Source organism: Malus domestica, chromosome 16 (genome assembly GCF_042453785.1).
Source record: "Malus domestica chromosome 16, GDT2T_hap1".
In the NCBI taxonomy this organism is placed as follows: domain Eukaryota; kingdom Viridiplantae; phylum Streptophyta; class Magnoliopsida; order Rosales; family Rosaceae; genus Malus; species Malus domestica.
The window spans coordinates 4392408-4417716 of record NC_091676.1 but is presented as its reverse complement, the minus strand read 5'-3'; the positions used below and the strand labels follow the sequence as shown (position 1 = coordinate 4417716).

Below are 25309 nucleotides of genomic sequence, written 5' to 3'. Positions count from 1 at the left end.
ATAAAATACATCTATGTCAAAAGGCACCACATAATATACTCATCCGCTTGCTTTGTCGCTTAAAAGCCTTTGAACGAACACTTTCTTGAGTTCTAATTTGATTGCCCTGAACACTCCCACATTTTGTGGTTTTTCCAAAATAAAAGACAATGCATCAATTTGATCCATAGGAGAAAGACTCATTGCTTCAAGTTCGTTAGCTATGTCACTATGATTTGCAGTACCTTGAACTAAAGTTTCATTTACCATTTGCATCATCTTCCCACTTTCAACATAAAAATATTTTAGTCCATTGATAATTACCTCGGTTCCATCACTTGAACTTCCCACACCTCTTTTCCTCTTTCTTTGGTTATTTTCGGGTGCTTTGTTGGCTTTGTTGGTTCATTAAAGAAACAAAATTTTCACCTCGAATATCACTTGCACCAACTTGATCATGACTTTGTTCCTCCACCATTTCAGCAGGGGTTTTGGCTACATTACCCGTAGCCCGATATTTTCCAAATATATATGCAAATCTATCATACAGTGGAAAATGTTTGCTTCTCCATCCATCAGCTTCTTTATTTTTCTAAGATTATATCAACATAGCAAAACTAAAATTTAGCATGCGTAACAAATATAGCAGCAATAATATAACTAATGTATAAATAACATAGGATATGAACCCGCACATAAGTTTGCCATGCGTCATCACTATCAACTTCAACGCACTTTTTGACATTATTCCATGCAAATCCACTTGTGTTTATCATATCAACGACCATACTATATTTTTTTTTTCCATTTCTTCAACTTTGACTTAATATGTGGAGTTGCCTTTATATTGGAATGAGGACATAAAACATTGACAGTTTTCGCTATTTCAATCAAAGTACCTTGTTTGAAAGCACCGGTGTCTCACATTTGCTTCCGAGCAACAAAATCCTCAAAAACGGATAGTAATACTTCTTCCTCAAATGCTTCCCATTTACGCCTTATTCCTTTTGGCTCTTGAGTAGCATTTAAAATATTGTCGTTATCCATACCTAAACAAAAAATATTTGAATGTACTAAAATACAATACAAATAATCAATTTGCATAATATCCAATCAATTTGCATAATATCCAATTAATTTGCATACCATCCAATCAATAAAAAAGTTTTAACATTCACTGATGAGCAATCTAATCATTTTGCAAATATCCAACAAATGCATGATAAAAAGAAATACTAAAATAAAATGTTATCACTAACACATATAGCTAGTTCGGTTGCTGGTTCCTAATTGCTCTCCACTCATTATACATTTCCTGAGCCATGACATTCCTCTTTGTAGTCCACTGGTAAGATGTTTCAACACTACCAACATATTCACCTTCTTCTGTATTTTGTCCATCTTCTATTATTGGCAAATTCTCCATTGGATTTACAGACATCTCTTGAAACATATTCACCTTCTTCTGTATTTTGTCGATCTTCTATTATTGGAAAATTCTCCATTGGATCTACAGACATCTCTTGCCTAATAAGATTGTGTAGTAGGCAACAAGCGGTAATTATTCGACATTGTGTCCTTATCGGATATAAAGATGGACTCCTTAGTATCGACCACCTTCCTTTTAGCAAGCCAAAACAGCGTTAAATTACATTCCTTGCCTTAGAATGCTTCATGTTAAAATATTCTTTCTTATTAGAAGGTGTTCGTCCCTCCCATTCAGATAAATGATAAGGTATTCCTCTATAGGGTGCAAGGAATCCTTCACCATTTGTATAACCACCATCTACAAGGTAATAATAACCTAATAAAAAAAAAGCAGACCTTATTAGTGTTTTGTAGTTGACAAACAAAAGTAGACCTAACTTACAAAGTTGAGACTAACAAATAGTCTTACCCGCTGGTACCTTAAAACCATTAGGCCTAGTAATTGCATCATGTAGCACTCTAGAGTCTGATGTGGAACCCTCCCACCCCGGAAACACATATATGAACTGCATATCTCCTGAACACACACCTAACACATTAGTTGCAACTCGACCCTTTCTTGTTCGGTATCTTGGTTTGTCAATTTCAGGTACATGCACATCAATGTGTGTTCCATCTAATGCTACCAAACAGTTCTAAAAAAAAAAAAGCTTTTGTTAATTTATATAAAGGGAATGAAGAGTTAAAGCTTAGGCAAAATGAAAAAAATTTATCATCATACCTTAAAACATCGCCACCTAGGATTTGTAGATTCAATAGGCACAAGCTGAGGGACTTTTAGTAGGATACCTTGTAATCGCAAAATTCCTTGCAATACGCTATTGAAATACCTACTTATAGTCTCTCCCGACCTATAAAATCTACTGCCAACACTACGATTCTTAGTATGATGTGCTAATATTTGTAAAGTCATACACACCTGCTCCTATACAGACACCAAACCATCCGTTTTCACCCTCCCATCTTGACGAAGTAAGTCACATAATATGTCAAAAGTCCTTCTATCCATTCTCAATTCGTTGACACATTCAATATCAGTATTCCCTATTATACCATTCAAATAACACAAATTAATCTCTCGTCTAACAAGTGAACGGTTAGTCAAAGTGCATTGTTCAACATGTCTCTATTTGGCCCTTAGCATCAGCAACACAAGAATCGTACAAATACAAATTGTCTCCAAATGAGACATCTCTAACAATAAGATCAATAAAAGCTTCCTTCGATCCATATCTATCTAAACAAAAAAAAAAAGGAAAAAAAAATAAGGACATTATATATGTAATATTTACTGTTATTAAGGGTGATGAAAATGAAATGATTATGATACGAAATGAACTAGATCAAAATAAATGGTATACAAAGAATTCTGAAACAACCCAAAAATAACCAGCTAAGTCACAATTAATGTTGGATCAACAAAAAAATAACCAGCCAAGTCACAATCCGAGCCAACAAATATACGGCTGTTGTTGAAAAAAAAAGTTTTTGTCAATCCGAGGCCTAGCCAACAAATATACGGCTAATGTTGGAAATTTTTTTTTTTGTCAATCCGAGGCCAAGCCAACAAATAAACAGCTACTGTTGAAATTTTTTTTTTTTTGTCAATCCGAGCCCGAGCTAACAAATATATGGTTGATGTTGAAAAAAACAAGTTTTTGTCAATCTGAGGCCGAGCCAACAAATATACGGCTGATTCAACAAATATACAGCTGATGTTGAAAAAAAAAAAAGTTTTTCTGAATCCGAGCTCGAGCCAACATATATTCTTCCTCTATTAACATAAAAATTAAAACTAAACTCTAAATACAAAATGCTTATTAAACGACTGTGAACGTGTGTCTAACAAGACTAGTCAGTGCTAACTATGTAGAGAACAGACTAGCATGAGGATTGCTGTCATTGCTAGGCATTGCATGTCAAGAGGGAAATTAAAGGACACATGTAATGCAGTAACCTTAGCCTTAGCCTTCCGTTTATGCTCATCTTCTCTGCAACCAACAACCACAGAATATTGCAGTTCAGCATCAACCCCACACGGTACAAAACATTCACATTGTAATATCATGGTTATAAACCAACTAGATAACCGTAAACCTCTGTTTAACCAAATGTTCAAAATACACACACACACACGGACATCAAACAACTGTGCAGAATACACACACACCGAACATGCAAATTTTTGTAGCAGACATTCAAATTCAAATGCCTTATAAGGTAGGTGTTTCCAATAGCAAGAAAATCAAGAGGTGTCTGTAATGGGTTTATACCATAAGTTAAACTCTACTCCATAAAGTTCACAAATCAGTCACAATTAACATTTTCGACAAATAAATTAAAATGCTAACATTCCCATAATTCAACAGTATAGAATATAAAAATATTTGAGCTTAAACTAATAATAAAACCAAATTCTTCTCATCCATTTTTCTATACAAATAGACATTGTAGAAACTGCGAGTAAAAATTTGAAATTGATACCAAGAAAGAACAAAAAACAGACTTTGACTGTTTGACATACAGTCTACAACAGAACTTTCAGCAAAAGCAGTAGATTCTAGAGAAAATTACTCAACTATGCGGAAGGATGGAGCAAGCAGAAATTTTCAGTCTTCCTGATCATGCTAGTAAGTGGCAAAAAGTGCAAACATGTCTAAACAAAACAAAAGCCCTTCAGCGATACAAAGATACCAACAGAAACAACAACATTTAGAGGATTCATAAGATGACAGTGTAGCTTTACCCCATATCTGGTGATATGCAGAGGATGAGTGTTAAACAGGACCAAGACCACACAGCAGCCACGCAGTAAACAAATGTGCATATGATAAAAAAAAATATTGACAAGAAATCTCGTGTAAAAAAAAAAAAAAAGTTCTTTCGCACCTGCTGTTCAGCTTCTTTTTCACTAATCGAACTTTTGAGCACTTTTGTTGTCAAGCCTAATATTATTTTCATGCAAGTTGTCAATGCTCCCGAGCGATGAGGGGATATTTCCACTAAAATGATTATCTTCCAAGTGCCTTAAATGAGGGAAAAAGAAAAATTGGATCAGAGAAAGCCATTTCATGCAACAAGGAACAAGGAGACTCTGAATATTCATATGAAACAATCAATGCAATGTGAAAGTAGCACAAAACCGCTAAAATAGATTATTAATCACTTAATCGCACCACAAGCAGTACAGTTTCAGGCCATTGACTTCCAGAGATTACACACACACACACACACACCAACTAAATACACACACACTTACAAAGCACACACGCACACACTCAGACACACACACTTACAGAGCACACACAAACACACACATGCTGGTCCCTCACTCCCCCCGGCGTGGAATTGATTGGGTTCCCACCCTCCCCCACGTTAATGAGTACACACAAACACACATACACACACACAAACTGAAATTACACACACACACACACAGACATACACACAAACAGAGAGTACACAAACACACACACACACACACACACACACACACACACACACACACACACATAGAGTACTCACACACACAGACACACACACAATGGTCCCTCACTCCCCCCGGCGTGGAGTTGATTGGTCTCTATCTGTTACTTTGACGATGGTCCCTCACTCCCCCCGGCGTGGAATTGATTGGGTTCCCACCCCCCCCCCCCCCCACGTTAATGAGTACACACACACACACAGAGTACACAAACACACACACACACAAAGTACACAAATACACACACAGACACACACACACACACAAAGTACTCCCATTGTTGAAACCCCAAATTTTAAAAATCGAAAACAGCATGTGGGTAGGACTTCCAAGTTTGACAACTTTGACATCCTAAATTACCAAGTTCCATCTCATCTTATGAAAACCCCAAATTCTAATATCAATTTCACCTAAATATCAAAACCCTAATTTGTTCAAGTGCAGAGGTCTATGATTGAAAATTTCTCAAACCCAAAATAACAAAATCAAATAAAGCTCAGTAAAATTACCATCTGCAACACAAATAGACGAAATTAATAGAAGAATCGAAGTTTATCAGACAACTCGAGGCAGATTAGGGCGAGCAGATGCAGAGATCGGAAGACGCAGAGATGAGGGTGAGGAAAACGACGATGAGAGAGCACGGCAATGTCGACGTTGAGGGAAGATGCAGAGATGAGGACGAAGGGAAGACGCGAGATGAGGACGAAGGGAAGACGTAGAAAATCTCTTAGAAAATCTCTTGGTTTGCTCTGGCTTATGAGTTCGCCCAATTTCGGGGTTGCTCGTTAAGAACGGCTAAGGAGGTTGTTAATCCAAGCGAGTCCGGGTTAAGCTCATTAAAGCTAATCCGGATGCACACCAAATAAAGGACTATAGTCTAGTCCAGTCCAATCCTTCTTAATCATGTCAAACAAATGTGCCCTTAGGTGACTTAAATAAAGATTACAACCGCTTGGAACAACTCAAAAAATTTCTAGAAATTAAAAAATATTAATTAAACATTAATTGGATAGAAACCGAAATGTCCCGTTTTTATTACGAAACTTTAAACATTGTTTTTGAGGCTGAAATGACCAAAGATAACCAAAATCCATCGGAACTCAGATGTCAAATTTATAAATTCCACTACGTCCTTTTGTCTTCTAACGGTCCATTTCAATCCATTCAGCCAGTCAATGCATGACTGTTTTCCAAAAACTTCTCAAATCCAATGAAAAAACAAATTTCAGACGTACCAATTCTACTTGGGCACTAACATTATAACCCCACTCATCCCGAAATCCACAGCTGCATCCCCCAGAAAGGAAACAGACAATGCAAGTGGCCGATCTAAAAAAGATACAAGAAACACCAGACTAAGATCTCTCCAGCCTTATAGCCTCCCTTCTCCAAGAGCACACGATCTCAACAGAAATATGGTGAAAGTAACATGTAGACAATAAGGAATTTGAGAAATTAGTGACTTGAGTAAACACTCACTCCAGCATAGGCTAACATTTTAGGCATGGTTGCTAGATTTTCTCCGTCTTCCGTATACACGCTTAGAGGCCACATTATAGGAGGGATAAATTTTTAAATGTGGTAGTAAGACGACTTGATACACCAAGTTTCATAATATAATTAGTTGAAATTTGTTTTTCTTTAAGTTTTTAATCAATTTTATTATAACACTTTGGTGTACCGGCTGGCTTCTCGGCATAGTAAATAATCTCTTCGTCACCGTTATATATATATATATATATATATAAGTGGGAAATTTAGAATTTTTGGAAAATATAAAGTCAAGATTGAAAAAGGTCTTCTATTAAAAACTAAAATCAAAAGTCTTTTTAGTTTTTTCCTATTACCTGCGGCCGCAAGAAAGCCGTTGCAACAGTGAAATCGCACCAATCTTACACACGAAATTTCACTGAAGCAACTGCACCCACTTTCGATGCTCCACGTGTAATTCACACTTCATCAGACGGTCAATGTTCACCATGAGATTTTTCAGTGTGACTGTCACACGAGATGGTACATCATATGTTCCTATATAAATAGTGAATTATGTGTATTAAAATATTAATAATTTAAAAATTAAAATTTTCCATAAAAACCGTGATGTATCATCCGTATTCCCGTTACAACTAAAAATTTATCTTGTTCACCAAGTGAATTTACTCTTTAAATACCCAATTCCGATTTGCCCGAAAAAAGGAATCAAAGAGAGAAAGAAAACGCGAGAGCAGTAGAGCACACTGTGTGAGCGAGCGAGAGAAAAACCGCCATGGATCCAAACCAGCTGAGACCAGGAGCTCCACAAAATCGCCCTCAGCCACCACCTCAAGGCGGCGGCGATTCCTCTGCCATTTTCTTTGTCTTCTTCGCTTTCCTCGCCATTTTCGCCGTGGTAACCCCTCTCGCATTTCATACTTTGCTCTCCAACTTAGAACTCCGGCTAGGTCTTCTTTTTTCACTACTAATTTGCTTTTATATTTCTTCGATATTCGTTTGTTTCATCGTGTTTTAGGGTTTTTCTTCGAGCTTAATCCATCAATTGATATGCAGTACTACCTCAATTATACATCAATTTGTTTCACTTTTAGGTTTTATGATGGTTCAATTAATTCCTCTAGTTCGAGTATAATGTATCTGTTCTTGATTTCTACCTAATGCATAGATTTGTGTTGAAAGTATTAATTACGGATTACAGTTTCGTAATGCTTTCTTTTGTCATGTCAAGTAATGATTATATGTTTGCTAAGCATGATTATGTGCATCAAAATTCATCTGCTGACTTGATTAATCCTCTATCTTATATTTGCATTGGTTGATTGAGAATTAGAACTATGCAATTTCTCAACTCAATAATGGATCGAATTGAAGGTTTTTCTCGGAATTTTTCTTAGACCACCACAAACAATTGTTTGAGCTACCTCAAACGATTGTGATTGTTAATTGTAGCATTTGGCTTAATACACGTGTTCATAACGACCTGTTCAGGTTAATGGATGAATCACAGGGAATCCTTCCGTAATGATAGTAGCAATAGACTTGGATTGTATTTTTGCTTAACTATATGATATGCTAGCCAGGGAACTTCGAGTAGTATGCTAAATTCTTAAACCTGGGACGTCTTGATGTTTATAGACGGTTCTTCCAACATCAACAACTCTATCCATTCTGCACCAAGTCCCAGAAGGTCATGTTGGGGTATATTGGAGAGGAGGCGCTCTTCTGAAGACAATTACAGATCCAGGTAATTTGCATTGAGAAGTTGCTTGCATAGGCCTTAACGTTGCCTGCTTCTCATTATTTTAAATTTCAGGTTTTCATCTCAAGCTGCCTCTGGTCACCCATTTTGAACCAGTTCAAGTGACCCTGCAGACTGATCAGGTAACTTTGGTAATCCGTGTTTGGAAATTGAGGTGTCTTTCTATTCGTTAGAGTTTTGAAACCTTCTGTTAACAAAATTGCAGGTGAGGGATATTCCATGTGGTACAAAAGGGGGTGTCATGATCAATTTTGAGAAGATTGAGGTAAGGCTATGCGATATTATTGTTCAATGTTGCGTGAAGTCAGATTTCTAATATCCTCACTGTGCATGCACTAATTAGGATGCATTTTGCAGGTTGTAAACAGGCTTCGTAAGGATTTTGTGTACGAGACGCTTCTCAATTACGGTATCCATTATGACAATACCTGGATATATGACAAAATTCATCATGAGATCAATCAGTTCTGCACCTCACATTCTCTTCAAGAAGTTTATATTGATGTGTTTGATCAGGTAAGGTGGAATGCAAATGAGTGTGTTACTCTTTTTTTTTATCTGTAGTATATGCGCATGTGTTTTGAAAAAATGCAAATGAGCCTGATACATACACGAGTAGCATATATTTTTTCCTTCTCTTCTGTAATGTAAACTGAGGATTATCGCATGTGTTTTGAAGAATTGTTTTAATGAGCTAGTTTGTTGTATTATATTTGTGGGTTGAATTCTTTTTATCATTCAGTATTATCCAAAGCCTCATAATTGATTGTCAACAAAACATACCCTTTCAGATTGATGAAAAGATGAAAGAAGCTCTTCAGGGTGACTGTACCCGTTATGCTCCGGGTATTGAAATCATCAATGTCCGTGTTACAAAGCCTACCATCCCAGAAAGTATAAGACGTAACTTTGAGCAAATGGAAGAGGAGCGCACCAAGGTAATGATAAAGATAAAGAGTTCATTTTATTCCATTTCTTCATCCATAATTCTGTTACAAACATTACATAACTTATAAACTATATATTCTGATTCCACTCCCCCCTTTTAGTTATTTTGTGGAATTTATAATTTCCTGTCACAAATTTTCCCTGAATATTGATAGAGAAGTCTTGTTTATATCCAGTTTTACTCAAATTACTCTCCCAAGTACTTGATGCCCAAACATTGGACATGCTTTAGAACAAAAAGTTTGTCATAAGATTTTGGGCTACCCTCTCTTTAGAGTTACAGCATTCTTTGTTATATCATAACTGTTTCGTGTTACTTTGTAGGTCTTAATTGCTATAGAGAGACAGAGAGTAGTGGAGAAAGAGGCAGAAACCAAGAAGAAGATGGCTATCAGTGAGGCTGAGAAGAATGCCAATGTCAGTAAGATTCTCATGGAACAAAAGTTGACGGAGAAGGACAGTGCTAGGAGGCAGCAGGAGATTGAAAACCAGATGTACACAGCTCGGGAAAGGAGCCTTGCAGATGCTGATTTCTACAAAGTTATGAAGGAAGCTGAAGCAAACAAGTTGAAGCTTACTCCTCAGTTTCTTGAGCTTAAATTCATCGATGCCATAGCTGATAACACTAAAATTTTCTTCGGAGACAAGGTTTCTCTCTCTCTGTTTTTGGCACATTACTTGTATATGTGTGTCTTTGTACGAAACAGTACTCAGTAGTGACTTTGCTTTGCAGGTTCCTAATATGGTTTTGGATCAGAGGTTGCTGGGGAACTTCTTACAGGTGCCGACAGAGGTGTCAAAAGAAGTGTCCGGGGAAGCTAACTGAGAAGCTGGTGCGGATAATTCAGATGTTCAATCTCTCTGATGTAATTGCTATATCTTGAGCTTGGATAGGTACATTGCACGCATAACTCAATAGTGAGAAAGAAAAACTATCGACTTTTGCAGCTAATTTCCTTTCTTTTTTCTCTTCGGTTAATTGTCCACATTTGATTCTTTATTTCTGTTAGGGCCTGTTTGGTGGGCTGGTTGGGATAGGTTATGACCAACTAAAATAGACTTGAGTCCAGTACATTGTTTGCTGTGTCAAAATGTGAAATGGACAGTACGAGATATGATGGGGTTATGAATCCACAGTAGAGTGGGTTATCTAACCTATCGTTATACATGAGTTACAAGTCATGTCTTTCATGTCCTTGCCAGTCCAATTCTATTTCAAAGGCCTAATCCCATCTAGTCGACCCACCTGTTTGGTGGGTTGACCAGAGCATGGTTGGGATTAAGTCTAGTCTTGTCCCGTAGAGTCATGCGGGAGGGGACTTTTCGTTTCTAAATTCTATATTATGTAGATGAGGCGATAATCTAATCCCATCATTATTAAGTTCACCAAACTGAGGCATAAGAGTATAAAATTTGAGGCCAGTATGTCATCGTTAGATACGTTATTTCATTATGCATGTAACCAAGATAACGTATGAGTAGCAGTTAATGATAGACACAATGAGAAGTCAGATTAAAGCGTACGAATTAAGTAATCCAAATTTTCTTGGAAGTTTTAACGAAATACTTCCGTTATTATTCACTTTTAATGAAAATAATATTTTTACTTTAAAAAATCATTTCTGGTATTATTCACTTATAATATTTTTTTGTTATTTTGATTAAAACTAAAAATTTACAAATTATTTTTATTAGTTTTTCTAATTTTCTTTCATGGTATGTCGATGTCATCGGCCATTTTGTTATCGTTATGGATACTCTCTCTTTTTCTGACGTGTACTGTTTAAATAAAAAAGACACGTGCACGTAGTCTTGTAAATGGAATGTTCCAATTTGGATACGAATTTACGCATGAAGTGGATATTGATAGGGTAAGTAAGATGACGTAGCATGCCACTGACTACACATGGATGCTCGCATTTTTTTTTATAAAAAGAGATTGGTTGTTTGTTTACTTCGTTACGTTACTTTACCTCTTTTTTTTTTATTTAAACGGTTACTATAAATCATGTCAATATTTTATTTTAAATTTTTTTATAGAGAGAAAAAAAAAAATGAGATGAAGAAATGAGAGGGAATTAGAAGAAAAGAAAATCTTCATTTTTTAAAAAGTAATTATCGAAGTAGAACCTTATTGCCAAAGAATATTTGGCTAATTTCATTTAGCTCTATTGAAGTTGAACAACCTATCATCGGTAACAACTAGGACATAATGGCCCAATATGCTTTACTACTCAATAATGAGTAGGACATGTTCCTAAAAAAATTTATTGTTCAAATCACAGAGTTTTGTGTCTATGATTATAACCGTTCAAATTATAAATCACGCTGTAAACATTGTTTATGTAAAAAATGAATTAAAACTAAAGTCGTTTAATCAATCTATTATAGCAAATACATAGACAGTTTGTAATACATCTGACGTTAGTTTAATTTAGTTTTTGCAAAGATAATCTTTATAAAGTGATTTATAATATACACGGTTCTTATCATAAACACAAAATTCTATGAATTTACAACAAACAATTTTGAGTAGCAACTCCTACTCATCATTCTAAGGGGGTGTATTCAATTGAGATTTTGAGAGATTTTAATTCTTTTAATGAATCTAGGGGTACTCAATCAAGATTTTAAGTGATTATCTGAAATTTAATGTGTATTTAATCATGATTTTAAGATGGTTTATTAAAATTCTTAGAAATCTGGGTGTATTCAATTAGGATGTTAAAGAACTTTATAACATTCCAGGTGTATTCAATTAAAATTTCATTTTAAATTTTAAAGAATTTCAAAAAGTTGAGGAATTAGAGGGAATTTGAGAGATTTTGTAATGTATTTAAAGCATTCACAAATCTCTCATCTTCCTATGAGATTTTGGGAAAATTGAATCAAAATTTTATATGAAATATCTACAAATCAATTAAACTCTATAAAAATTCATGGATTATAAATTCCTCAAAATCTCAATTGAATACATCCCGGTAGCCACATATCATTCGCCAAATATAGAAAACAAAGAGGGGAAACTTTGTCAGAAGCCAGCCTCCATCGGTTCCATTTTTCATAAAAAAAAATACAGGCCACTTGCAACCTTGTAATTTGTATCAACAATACAACTGTATTATCTGCTTAATTGTTGTGGGGATTTTTTATATACACAAAAAAGATTCCGTTAAGATTCGGAAGGATGGTATCGTATAATTATAATTTTTTTTTTAAATAATAGAGACCAAATTTGACGGTGTCATTCGTAATTTTGTTGCTTGATAAAAATTTAGGAAAAATTAATGAAAATAATTTGAAATTTTTGAGTTTTAATAAAATAAAGGATAAAGTAAATAGTACAATGATTGATTTTTTAGCATAAAAATATGATTTTTCGTTAGAGTAAACAGTATCTGAAGTTTTTCGTTAAAATTCTAAAAAATTTAACACTAATTGGAGCTGTCAAATTCTTAATTTAACGAAAAGTCAAGATATTTGTTCTTAAAACGGTGGGGTTAAATTCACAAAAGTACGGCCATACGTTGACTAATTTGAGCAACGTGACATACAGACGTGGAAATTTCCACCGATGCAAAAGCTGCATCTGAGGAAACTCAGATTCAAAGATTCCACTTTACCATTTTTTTTATTTTTTATGATTTCATAATTCTCCACAAACCATTTCAACGCCTTAAAACTCCAACTTCTCTGTTTTCATCTTATCTTCTTCACGGTTTTAGCTTCCTGCAAACGCTGCTTTTTTGCTGAGCACTTCTGCTTCATGTTCAAAGAGATACAGTGAAAGATCCCCAACTCTTCTGAGCAGAATCATTTGCGGAGGTTTATTGATTGTTACATGGAATGACTTTTGCTTTCTGCTGACGCTGCTTTTTGGAACAACCCAAGTTGTGGGGTTCTTCCCTTTGATTGGTAGGTGATCTTTCCCACCCCACTGCCTCCACTTACCCTTCATTTATTTTTATGGGTTTTTTTTTTCCCTTGTTTGCTTCATTTTTTTCCCTTGTCTGCTTCAAAGTTTCAAACTGTCATATGCTGAGTGGTGGGTGAAAAAAAAGACATTTCTCTGGAACTTTTTTCTTTTATATTTGATATTTTTGGGTTTTTCTGGTTGGCTTCAAACTTGCTTCTGCTGGTTGGTGGACGGAAAAAAAAGCCAATTCTGGTGATCCTCTGAAGTGGCTTTTGATCTGTCATGGTATGTAGTAATTAGTATGTGTTTGAAGTCTACTAGTTTCCTGCAAGACTACTGATTTGATGCCTATGATTTTGAAGTCCACCAATAAAAGCGCTTTTAACAACTGAAAACGCTTCTGATTACGTTATAAAAACCTGGGAAGTGCATAAAAAGTATCAGTCACAGAAAGCACCTCACTTTTTTCAGGAAACAGTTATATTCTTAATAAAATTCTGTATGTGTTCTTGTAAAAACACTTTTAACAAAAGCGCTTACGAGTAGAAGTTAATCAATGCTTTCTCTTTTGGGTTTGTTCCAGTTCAAATTGTTCCATATGAATGAAATTTTCTTAAATCATAGCATGCTTATTCATGTACTGAAAACAACCAAGAGATGTTGAATCCTCTGTGTGCTGTAAACAGGATTCTTCAGGTGTTCCGCTGCTGATTTCCTTACCATCCGAGTCGAACTTTTCACCTGGTTTAAAAATGTATGTGGTGGAGAGCAAAGGAGGTGCCATAGCATGCATGCTGCTTTCCCTCTTCTTCTTGGGTACATGGCCTGCTATCCTCGCCATGCTAGAAAGACGCGGCCGCCTTCCTCAGCATACGTATCTCGATTACTCAATCACAAACTTCCTGGCTGCTGTACTTATCGCCTTAACATTTGGTCAGATTGGCAGCAGCACGCCTGAGGAGCCGAACTTTTTGACTCAACTTTCGCAGGTGAATCTTTCATGGTTGTTATGTGAGTGAATCATTCGGTAGTCCATAAGCTTAGCATGATATATATATATATATACACACACACACTAGATGCTTGCGGAACTAGTGATACAACACCTTTTGAAGCGTATTGGATAATATGTGCAGGATAATTGGCCCTGTGTTTTATTCGCGATGGCAGGCGGGGTGGTCCTCAGCATCGGAAATCTTGCTACACAGTATGCTTGGCCTTTTGTTGGTTTGGCAGTGGTAGAAGTGGTTACTTCAAGCATTACAGTTGTCATAGGTCTCCCTCCCAAACACTTTGATGTATTCGTGTTCGGAAGTTTTTACGATTGGCAATGTTCTGAACTTGCTGGTGACTCCTTCCTTTTGAATGTAACAGGCACAACATTTAATTACTTCTTGGATGACAAGATTAACAAAGCCGAGATTCTTTTTCCCGGGGTTGCCTGCTTCTTGATCGCGGTTTGTCTTGGCTCCGCTGTTCACTCATCCAATGCAGCAGATAACAAAGCAAAACTTGAAAGCATGGCAACTGATCACGTAGATGGAGAAAAGTACGTTTCTTCTTCCTATAGATATTGGAAATTAGTGTTCTTTTCGTGGTTTGCCATATTTCTTGATTCGAAATCAAATGTTAGAACACGGTGATTTCAATCTTGCGGCTTATAAATTTTTTTGGTTATGACAGGCCTTCAAATGCTTCCGTAATTCCAAGTGAGGGTAAGACATTATTAGGTGAAGTTATAACATTCCATTATATACTTGTGTTGTTACTGTTTATGAGTTTCGTGTTTTCTTTCGATATGTGATATCCATAGCCGGTTTGAAAGATGTGGAGGTTGGAAATGGTCCTGCTCATAGTGCCAAGGCTGGAACTGCAAAATATCTTGTACAGCTGGAGAACAGAAGATCAATTAAAGTGTTCGGGAAGAACACTTTTATAGGACTTGGCATTACTTTCTTCGCCGGACTTTGCTTCTCTCTCTTCTCACCGGCATTCAACTTGGCCACAAATGATCAATGGCATTTATTGAAGAAAGGAGTTCCTCATTTGGTCGTTTACACTGCGTTTTTCTACTTTTCATTATCTGGTACCGTTGTTGCTGTCATCCTAAACATCATATTCATTTACCGCCCTGCGCTGGGTTCACAGAAGACATCGTTCAGAGCTTATGTTACCGATTGGAATGGTAGGGGATGGGCGCTTTTGGCCGGTGTCCTATGCGGATTCGGCAATGGTCTCCAGTTTATGGGAGGTCAAGCTGCAGGATATGCAGCAGCTGATGCAGTTCAGGTTGGTTTCATTTCATGACATAAACACATAGAGATGCATTTGAAGCGATTGTCTTGGTGACATTTTAACCATTTTATTTACTTGAATTCGGGTTTTATAACTGCAGGCACTTCCGCTCGTGAGCACTTTTTGGGGCATCCTTCTGATGGGAGAGTACCGAAAATCATCACGAAGAACATACGTGTTGCTCTGCAGTATGTTGTTTATGTTTATTTTAGCTGTTGCAATCCTCATGGCGTCATCGGGGCATCGGAAATGAGCATTCAACTCGAAGGTCGTAGCCCGACGGGGAAAGGAAAAAGAAAAAAAGAAATGTAGCTGGTTGTGAAGATGCATTCGTCTAGTTTTTTTTTTTTTTTTTACTAAAGATAGAAAATATGGGGGGAAATTAAAGATGCATAGAAGTGAAATTTGTAAAATATTGTCACACTTCTGTCTGATTGATGTACGACGGTGAATAATTCCATACGATATCATTGTTTCCAGTCTCCACGTTCATTATTTCTCTGTTATTTCAGTTCAAGAAGACACATTGAAATGGGTACATCGACATTTTCCTACTCTTTGAGTGTAGATTGAGCGCTCGTTTGAGATTGTTTCTCCATAAAACACTTAATTCTCTTAAACGCTTCTTCTAGCAGTGCTTCCATTCTACTATAAACACTTAGAGTTCGTTTGGATGTGTTTTTAAAATGACTAAAAGCGCTTTTGGTTAAACTGTTTTTTGAACCAATCCTTAGTTAAAATGCAAGTACATTCTGAAAAATGACTTAAAAGTGCTTCTTAACTAGTGCTTCTTGCAGAAAGCACTTCAAGTGCTTTTGGAATCGAAAAACATTTTCTCTAAAAGCGCTTTCAATCATTCTAAAAGCAGATCTAAACGAGCCCTTAACGGATTTCAACTGAAAATCTAAGCGCGCATCATGTAAAAGCACGCTTTTTGAAGAAGCATCTAACAAGTACTTCTACAGAAAGTGCTTCAAAGCCACAAGTACTCCTAAAGTTTTTCATCATTCAAAAAGCAAACACAGTCAAAGCGTTCTTAGCTGTCAGAAAACGCTTTTAGTCCTTCCAGAACTGAATCATTAACAAAAAGGGCACATTCTAAACCATTGTAAGTTGCTCTGTGCCCCAACTCCCATTTCTGGTACCATGGATAAAAACTTGCTCAAGCAGACTGCTACTGCTTGACATGTTTTGACCATATTTGAAACTGAGACCTCTTCAGTCCATTCCATCCGGCAAGGTTTACATGTTACAAGTTACGCTTTATATGCTTACTCGTTTAAAAAACTTTCTGCTCGAGTGTTAAGATGATGGGAGGCCCTTCTTCCAATCAGTAGCCAGAACTGAGGGTGAAATGATCAATATCAGCTGTAAACATCTGTGTTGTTGTATACGAAGATCTCATCAATGGTGACGTTCCTGTCAAAGCACTTTAAGTCAGTTTTATTTAAATCATCGGTTTCGCCTCTTTTTGTATTTTAGAAAGTTACTAATGATTACCTAGTCAGTCTTTCCATCTGAAGGCCCACAGATCCAATTTGCCTTCCAAACGATTGTAGGCGATAAGAGACGTTCTGTTTTCCAACCCGATGTCTTTAACTGCAATATAGGATGTTCAGCGATCCCAGTTACCCAAAAATGTAAAACTGATTAAATTAATCTCTAAAATGTACTACCTTCTGAATAAAATCTTCGTAGTGTTTATCCATCCATGCTTGGCTTTCAGAATGAAGGATTCGGCGTTTATCTGTAAGACTTGCCATGGCATTTGCATGGAAAAATGACTGCAATACATCTGTTGCTGTAGAATCTTTATGCATGACAATGCAGATGTTTCCTTTCCTCTCCATTAACAAGTACCTGGCTGTAAAGTTAAGCAGGGAAACAACAAAATAAGTAGCAAAGTTCACGGTTGAAGTTCAATTGATAGAAGTACAAAGCAGAGATCAACCTTTCTTATAATGAGATCCTGCAGAATGCAACAGGTCCTTCCTGATTAAGAATATCATTCAAAATGTCAGTCACATGCACAAAAAATAAAAAAAACTTATCAAGCCATAATCTTGAATGCCTAACATCTAAAGATATGCACAGCACCGCTCATTAGCATTTGATATGAGATGACAGAAGACAGATGATTCCTAAGGCCTACCGGAAAATGAAGTTTAAAGGGCAAGAAAAGAAACTCAACAGTTCCAGGTGATTTAGTGAGGATACCCTGACACCTAAAGATACGTCCACATGCATTGACTCTGTCTTCTTTGAGCTCCATGAAGATGCCCATATGGGTAAAACGTGCTCCATCTTAGAGACCTGTTGAGGAGAGAGAACTGGAAACAAATCCATATTAAAAATCTCATACAATAAAGATGAAAGTGTGAACAAAAACAATCTTGCAACATCGAAGTTGGATTTTCACAGAAACTAACATTTCACGGGAATCAACATAACAACCAAGTTCCCAAAATTTTATAGCAGAATGCTAGGGCAGGTTAAACCAATCTTTCATAGGAAAATATATGTTGAACAATAATTTTGGCATATCAATTTAATACATGACCATTGTAAAGATGGAGAATGTTGTAGTTTTGATCATGTACATCAGCAGATATGCTGTTTTTAAGGACAATTCTTTTAATGACAACTATAAACTGCGGTAGCGGAGAAAAAATATTCAGCTCGGCCCTTAAGGGACAACAAGGAATAGTAGTTGCGTACCTTGGCCAGTCTTCATGAAATGCTGCAAAACAATTGAGCACCTCTCAGGGTTCAAAGAATTTAACGCAAGGCATCGAACAGCCTTGTAGTTTGCTGGTGCAGGAAAAACAAGTATCACATAACTGCTCTGAAAATTATCCGTAATTAACTTTTTGCATAGCATTTGGTCACTAAGGCTTCTGGAAGGTTGCATGTCAGCAACCATGGCAATGGTACTTACCATACATATGGAACACGGTGAGAGATAAAAAGGAAAACCAAATAGCTAGTGGGTGTCCCATGGTAACGCGAGCAAGAAGCATACCCAATGCCATACCAACCATTGTTGCCACTGTCTCTTGACTTCCTTCCTATAAACGTAAAAAGATGTGAAAGGACAATACTAGCGAACATATATCAGACGGTCCTCATCTAAGGGTCAGAATGATTGTGCTGGTACCTTAGCAGATATATCTGCTGCATTACTCTGAAGGGCAAAATGTTGTGTCAAAGCAGCTCTAGTAGCTCCACTTGCAACACCAGCTAAATGAAACGAAATTCTGATCAAGCTCTATACTTGGGCAATGGATACCATACCACATTATATGGATTACTATATTTTCATTTTATGAGACACAGGGACTTACTGAATGATCTTGATATGCTTCCTAAACAAACAACAAACACAAAAACCGATGGAAACAAAGGTGAAACAAGGTCCATCAACATTCCTGCAATGAAAAAACAGCCTGTCCAGTCAAATTAAGACAAAAGGTTACACTGAATAACCTCGAACTACAAATAATATAAGGTTTTCAAGATGATCTCCAAACTTGTAACAAATAAATTAAAGATCGGTTACATCATACCAAGATCATTCATAAGATCTGCAACTAATCGCCACATTTTGGCATTGCTATCCAGATTCGAGCCCTGAAGAATAAGAGTTGATGGAAGGCAAGAAATGGTAAACAGATGATGAACACAATAATGAGAATTCTTAGAAAATAGCAAATTTCAGTCACGGAGATACCAGCCAAAAGGGTACATAAAAGCAACCAATACCATGAATACATAAGAAGGCACAAAAGTTTCTACAGGTTGTAATGTAAATAGTACACGGCTTGAGCCATAAAACAAGAGTATTGCACCTGATAGAACGTGAATAAGATACCTCCAAGCATTCCAGTTAAGTCTCTCAAAAACCACTGCAACATTCTCAACGTTGACAGAAAAAAAAAACCCTCATTCACTACGTATTGCAAGCTCAAATACTCAGTGAAGCTTTCTCTTTCACCCCAATTCCCAACATTGAAGCTAGAAGTAGAAAATTTGTACCTGAAAGGTGGCACCAATTACCGTAGCCGATTTCTCACCCACCCCAATAGCACTCAGCAGAGCCTTGGAGTAAATAAAATGTAGAATTAATAATAAATCTAGTAATCAGCAAGGGAACTTCACAAAACTCTACAAAAATATGATGCTTACTTGTGTAGAAAGCATGGTCCTTATGTAAGTAGAAAGACCCTTGAACAAAAATCAAATTAAGAAATTAATCATCATATACAATTAGCACTAATTATGTAGTAATTCAAATTACTAGAGCAATAAAAATTAGAAAGCATATAGTTGGTTATATTTGTATATTTACCTGGAGTAAATCCCAGACTTGGAAAGGGACATAATCTGGAGTTACACTGCTGGGAAAGCCCTGCATAAACCCTAATACCAAAGTTAACAACCAAAAGAAAAAGGCTTTCAAAAAATGCAGGAATTAAAAAATGAAAATACAGGATTTATAAAAAATAATTAAAAAAAACTTGCCTCTGGTACAAATGCTTCGAGAAATCGCCTCCAAACATGGTGGAAAGGGCTACCGGATCTTCAAATTTGGAGAAAAATTCAAACTTTTATCAGAGATTAAACGAGCTGAAATTACAAAAAAGGAGAAGCGCCGGGAAAAGGATAACCTTTGGATGGAGAGGGAAGGAGACGCAGTGATGGTAGCGGTTCTGGAGAGTTTGGTGGAAGAGGAGCCGTTCCATTCTTCCACTATGATCTCTGCTGATGCAACTTCCATGGCTGATTGCTTCAGTGCCTCCGTTGATTCAGAGAAGCAAACAATTGACTTATAAAGTTCCCTTAGAATTAAAAATAAAATAAAATAAAAACAAAAACAATTGACTTGTTAAGTTACTTTAAAATTGTCACTTAATACTATAATTCGGTGGTATTGTTCTTCACTCGTAAATGATAGATCTTAAGTTTGATCCTCGCCAAAGATGAATTTGAACCATATTATTATGGCTCACTTATTATGAGGTTTAGCTCACTCTCACATCCTCTTAGTGTATCGCTTATTCGAAAAAGTTATTTTAAAATTAAATTAACTATATTATTATGGCTTACCAATTACGAGAGCTTAGCTTCCTCGTGCACTCCCTTAGTATATCACTTATTTGAAAAAGTTACTTTAAAATTAAAATCTAAAAAAAAACAAATAAAAAAAAAACAGTTACTTTAAAATTAAAATAACCATATTATTATGCTCGCCAATTATGAGAGCTTAGCTTACTCCTGCAATCCTTTAGTGTATCGCTCATTTGAAAAAGTTACTTCAAAATTAAGATAAATTAAAGAAGTTACTTTAAAATTAAAATCTAAAAAAAAAATTGAAAACAAAAACAAAAACAATTACTTTAAAATTAAAATAACCATATTATTATGACTCGCCAATTATGAGGATTTAATTTACCTTCGCACCCTCTTAGTATATCACTTATTTGAAAAAGTTACTTAAAAATTAAAATAAATTAAAGAATTTAAATGACCATATTATTATAGCTCATTAATTATGAGGACTTAACTAAAGTTACTTCAAGTTAAAATAGATTCAACATCCAAAATTAAAATAAATTAAAAAACTTACTTTAAAATTAAATTCTAAAAAAAAACTTAAAAACTTAAAATAAATAAATTTAAAAAGTTACTTTAAAATTAAAATCTAAAAAAAAAAACAAAAACTTAGGAAAAAGGCGTTACTTCAAATTAAAATAAATTCAAAATCCAAAATTAAAATAAATTCAAAAACTTACTTTAAAATTAAAATGTAAAAAAAAAAACTTAAAAACTTAAAATAAATAAATTTAAAAAGTTACTTTAAAATTAAAATATAAAAAAAATAACAAAAACCATTAATTATGAGGACTTAACTAAAGTTACTTCAAGTTAAAATAAATTCAAAATCCAAAATTCAAATAAATTAAAAAACTTACTTTAAAATTAAATTCTAAAAAAAAAAAAACGAAAACTTGGGAAAAAGGCGTTACTTCAAATTAAAATAAATTAAAAAACTTACTTTAAAATTAAAATCTAAAAAACAAACTTAAAAACTTAAAATAAATAAATTTAAAAAGTTACTTTGAAATTAAAATATAAAAAAAATAACAAAAACTTAGGAAAAAGGCGCTAGAAGGAGGGTTCGAACCTCCGACCTTGTGGTTAACAGCCACACGCTCTAACCAGCTGAGCTATTCCAGCATTTGACAATGCGTCCTAAATAAATGTATTTATTGTCCGTTGAGCAACAGTAATATAGTAAGCAAATTTCTTCCAATGTACTATTAACTTTATACTTATTTCACTTTATCTTCTAAGTTTAAATTTAGTTTTGAGCCACCCTAAATTCTCAATTCGTGCTAATCTCCAATAGTTATTTTTGTCACATTCATAAAAAAAAAAAAAAAATAGTTTTGAGTTATGAGAATTTTTAAGAGAAGAATTGAAACTTATGTCTCGTTTTTTCTTTACAAAGCTACTGTTTGCACTTTTCCACTCATCCACTGACTCATCTGTCGTGGTTATTTATTATAAATGATTTGTTATTTACCAGTAATAAATAGAGTGTTTCTTGTAAGATGTAAGGGTAAACTCAACCTTCTCATACAACCAATCACGCAATAGTTAGTGAATTGAATAATGACAAATACTAATTATCGGATGAATATTGGGAAAATTTGAAAATTTAAAGGAGCTGAAAACAAAATTCAAGTTCATGGGGGAAAAAGTATAAACAAGTCTATAATTGAGGGGCACTTCCAAATTTTCCCGAAGATTATGAGCTCTGTTGCGAACCCAGATTCCAGAGCAAGGGGGAAGAAAGAAAAAGTTTGAATCTTTGGATGAGAGAATGTGGAGAAAACTAGAAGCTCTCACTCATCTTCTTCCCCACAGAAGAGGAAGAGCCTTCTCCTCAACACCTGAAATCCCAACCCTCTACTCCTTCCTCCAACCTTCAATCTTTGCCCTCAAGAGGGACCCACCTCCCTCCTCCTCCCTCCAATCCCACGGCGACCTCCCAACCCCGCCGCCCAAAACCCTCTCCCCCGACCACATCGCCGCCCTCGAGACCGCCCTCCACAAATCCCTCATAACCCACGACACCGATGAGGCCTGGAAGTCCTTCAAGACCTTCACCGGCACCTCCGCCTTCCCCAGTAAGTCCCTCACCAATTCTCTAATTACCCATTTGTCCTCGCTCGGGGACATTCACAATCTCAAGAGGGCTTTTGCCACGACTGTTTATGTCGTGGAGAAAAACCCAGGAATTTTGGAGTTTAAAACTGTTGGGATTGTGTTGGATGCTATGAAATGTGCCAATACTGCCGCCCCTGCTTTTGCTTTGGTTAAATGCATGTTCAAGAACCGGTTTTTCTTGCCGTTTAGTGTGTGGGGCAGTGTTCTGGTTGAGATCAGTAGGAAAAATGGTAACTTTGTTGCGTTTTTACGGGTTTTTGAAGAGAATTGTAGGATTGCTTTGGATGAGAAGTTGGAGTTTATGAAACCGGGTTTGGCTGCTTGTAATGCGGCGTTGGAGGGGTGCTGTCGTGAGCTTGAATCAGTGCGTGATGCCGAGAAAGTTGTTGAGACGATGGCGGTTTTGGGTGTTCGCCCTGATGAGTCGAGTTTTGGTTTTCTTGCTTATTTGTACGCATTGAAGGGTCTGGAGGAAAATATAACTGAGTTAGAGGGATTGATGGGTGGGTTTGGTTTTTCGGATAAAGGGATGTTTCGGAGTAGTTTGATTAAAGGCTATGTTAAGTCCGGAAAATTAGAATCTGTTTCAGCATCTATTCTGCGTTGTCTGAGTGAAGGAGATGGCGAATGTTTGAATTTGGGTGAAGAAACTTATTGTGAAGTTGTTAAAGGGTATCTTGCAAATACAGGTGTGAAGGAGTTAGCAACTTTGATCATCGCAGCTCAAAAGTTAGAGTCTTCAAGAGTCGATGTTGATAGATCAGTTGGGTACGGTATTGTTAATGCCTGTGTTAGTATTGGATTATCAGATAAGGCGCACAGCATTCTCGATGAAATGAATGCTCAGGGGGGTTCTTTGGGGCTTGGTGTGTATGTGCCAATTTTGAAAGCTTATTGCAAAGAGCATAGAACTGCTGAAGCCACTCAACTGGTCATGGACATTAGTAATTCGGGGCTCGAGTTGGATATGGGGACATATGATGCTCTAATCGAAGCATCCATGTCAAGTCAAGATTTTCAGTCGGCCTTCTCTTTGTTCAGGGACATGAGAGAAGCAAGAATATCTGACTTAAAGGGCAGTTACCTAACCATAATGACAGGTTTAATGGAGAATCATCGGCCAGAGCTAATGGCTGCCTTCTTAGATGAGGTTGTTGAGGACCCTCGAGTTGAAGTGGGTACCCATGACTGGAACTCAATTATTCACGCCTTTTGTAAAGCTGGGCGACTAGAAGATGCGAGGAGGACTTTTAGAAGGATGATTTTCTTGCAGCATAAGCCTAATGAACAGACATATTTATCATTAATTAGTGGGTATGTTTCTATGGAGAAGTATTTCAGTGTGCTGATGCTATGGCATGAGGTGAAGAGAAATGTTTCGGTTGATGGAGAGAAGGGTATTAAATTTGACCACCATATGGTTGATGCATTCCTCTATGCTCTTGTTAAGGGAGGCTTTTTCGATGCAGTAATGCAAGTTGTCGAGAAATCTCAAGAGATGAAAGTCTTTGTGGATAAGTGGAGGTACAAGCAGGCATTCATGGAAACCCATAAGAAGCTTAAAGTGGCAAAGTTGAGAAAGCGAAATTTCAAAAAAATGGAAGCACTTGTTGCATTCAAGAATTGGGCTGGTCTGAATGCATGAACCCCAGTCAGTGGCAGGAGCAGGTTTTATCAATTTGAGCTTCTGCTCCCAGCTCAACTGCATTTCAAAAACTTAAAAGGGAAATGTGGAGAAGGAACACGGCACCCTCTTTGGATTTGGATTCTCCGGCTGAATGAACAACACAAGTGGTTAGTTCTTCGATAACTGACACCAATCATGGTTTATATGGTTTCGAGATTGTATTGAAACATTATATCATTGGGCGTTGAAGGAGATGTATGACCAGTAAGAGCTCCGGCTTGCTTGTGTTAACTATCACATTTCTGGAGGATTCTTCTGTCGCGGAGGAGTGTATGTGACAAGAAGTTCTTTGGGAGTACGAAAACTCTGATCGCTAGATAAGGATGAGGTGAATCCATGGGTTTGACGATCATATTTACTTGATGAATAATTGTCGCAAACAAGAAGATTTCTAAATCTGATGCAGTGGAACGAAGAACTGCCTCGGTTTTTCTCTTGAGTTGTTGAATAAAGAGCCAACTCAGCCTAGCAAACCTCATCATATTTGCAGGTCGTGACTGATGTGGTGGAACGAAGAAGTGCATTGGTATCCAAGTACATAAATGTCACCACCTTTTTTCCAAACCATCTGAATTTCTGTAAGTCTTTGACAAATAATGGCTGAATATTAATACAAGTAATCCGATTTTAAGTAATCAATGAGCAGTTATTTTCATTTACCATTACTCTCAGCTTCTTTGCTTGATGTTTGTAACCTTTCCTCACGCAAGTCTCTAAGCTCGTTTGGATGTGCTTTTAAAATGACTGAAAGCGCTTTTGTTGAAAATGTTTTTGGAACTAATTTTTAGTAAAAATGCGAGTAAATTCTGGAAAAGCATTTAAATGCTTCATGAAAGAAGCACATAACTGGTACTTCCTGAAAGAAGCACATAACTGGTGTTTTTTGCAGAAAGCACTTTAAGTGCTTTGGGAACCAAAAAAACATTTTCTCTAAAAGCGCTTTCAATCATTTTAAAAGCATATCTAAATGAATCATTGTCTTTTTGGCAAGCATTTTTGACAGTGCTTTTCATTTAACCCCTT

General features: G+C 36.3%; 4 protein-coding genes and 1 non-coding gene across 8 annotated transcripts; 3 read left to right on the top strand and 2 right to left on the bottom strand.

The window, feature by feature from the left end:
- The first annotated feature begins 7027 nt into the window (after positions 1–7027).
- LOC103431841 (uncharacterized) lies at positions 7028–10107 on the top strand. The gene is made up of 8 exons (XM_008370012.4): positions 7028–7343; positions 8084–8192; positions 8262–8329; positions 8413–8472; positions 8565–8723; positions 8999–9145; positions 9480–9803; positions 9889–10107. Exons 1-8 carry the CDS (start codon positions 7221–7223, stop codon positions 9979–9981), a joined length of 1083 nt encoding a protein of 360 aa, XP_008368234.1. The 5' UTR covers positions 7028–7220; the 3' UTR covers positions 9982–10107.
- Positions 10108–12683: 2576 nt separating this feature from the next.
- LOC103431842 (ureide permease 2-like) lies at positions 12684–15845 on the top strand. Of its 2 annotated transcripts, none has more exons than XM_070815029.1 (7): positions 12684–13070; positions 13758–14060; positions 14208–14346; positions 14446–14620; positions 14755–14786; positions 14885–15360; positions 15467–15845. In XM_070815029.1, the coding sequence occupies exons 2-7, from the start codon at positions 13824–13826 to the stop codon at positions 15617–15619; spliced, it is 1212 nt and encodes a 403-aa protein (XP_070671130.1). In that variant the 5' UTR covers positions 12684–13070; positions 13758–13823; the 3' UTR covers positions 15620–15845. The 2 variants fall into 2 exon arrangements, with proteins under 2 accessions (XP_070671130.1, XP_008368235.3); XM_008370013.4 differs by lacking the exon at positions 12684–13070 and adding an exon at positions 13167–13356.
- Positions 15846–16352: 507 nt separating this feature from the next.
- Positions 16353–20219, bottom strand: LOC103431843 (protein root UVB sensitive 3). Of its 3 annotated transcripts, none has more exons than XR_011576927.1 (16): positions 20034–20219; positions 19888–19945; positions 19715–19774; positions 19552–19590; positions 19402–19464; positions 19215–19271; positions 18933–18996; positions 18711–18794; positions 18524–18606; positions 18305–18434; positions 18085–18177; positions 17584–17696; positions 17318–17358; positions 17043–17230; positions 16867–16965; positions 16353–16785 (listed from the first exon to the last, which is right to left on the bottom strand). XR_011576927.1 is itself a non-coding variant. In XM_029096057.2 (16 exons), the coding sequence occupies exons 1-15, from the start codon at positions 20141–20143 to the stop codon at positions 16867–16869; spliced, it is 1308 nt and encodes a 435-aa protein (XP_028951890.2). In that variant the 5' UTR covers positions 20144–20219; the 3' UTR covers positions 16353–16785. The 3 variants fall into 3 exon arrangements, 2 of the variants coding, with proteins under 2 accessions (XP_028951890.2, XP_028951891.2); XM_029096057.2 differs by having other exon boundaries at positions 17558–17696; XM_029096058.2 differs by having other exon boundaries at positions 17558–17696; positions 18389–18434.
- Positions 20220–21529: 1310 nt separating this feature from the next.
- TRNAN-GUU (transfer RNA asparagine (anticodon GUU)) lies at positions 21530–21603 on the bottom strand. The gene has a single exon. It is a non-coding gene; the product is annotated as a tRNA-Asn (tRNA).
- A 575-nt stretch (positions 21604–22178) lies between these two features.
- LOC103416493 (pentatricopeptide repeat-containing protein At1g69290) lies at positions 22179–24921 on the top strand. Its single transcript, XM_008354737.4, has one exon. It carries the CDS (start codon positions 22253–22255, stop codon positions 24242–24244), a length of 1992 nt encoding a protein of 663 aa, XP_008352959.3. The 5' UTR covers positions 22179–22252; the 3' UTR covers positions 24245–24921.
- The last annotated feature ends 388 nt before the right edge of the window (positions 24922–25309 follow it).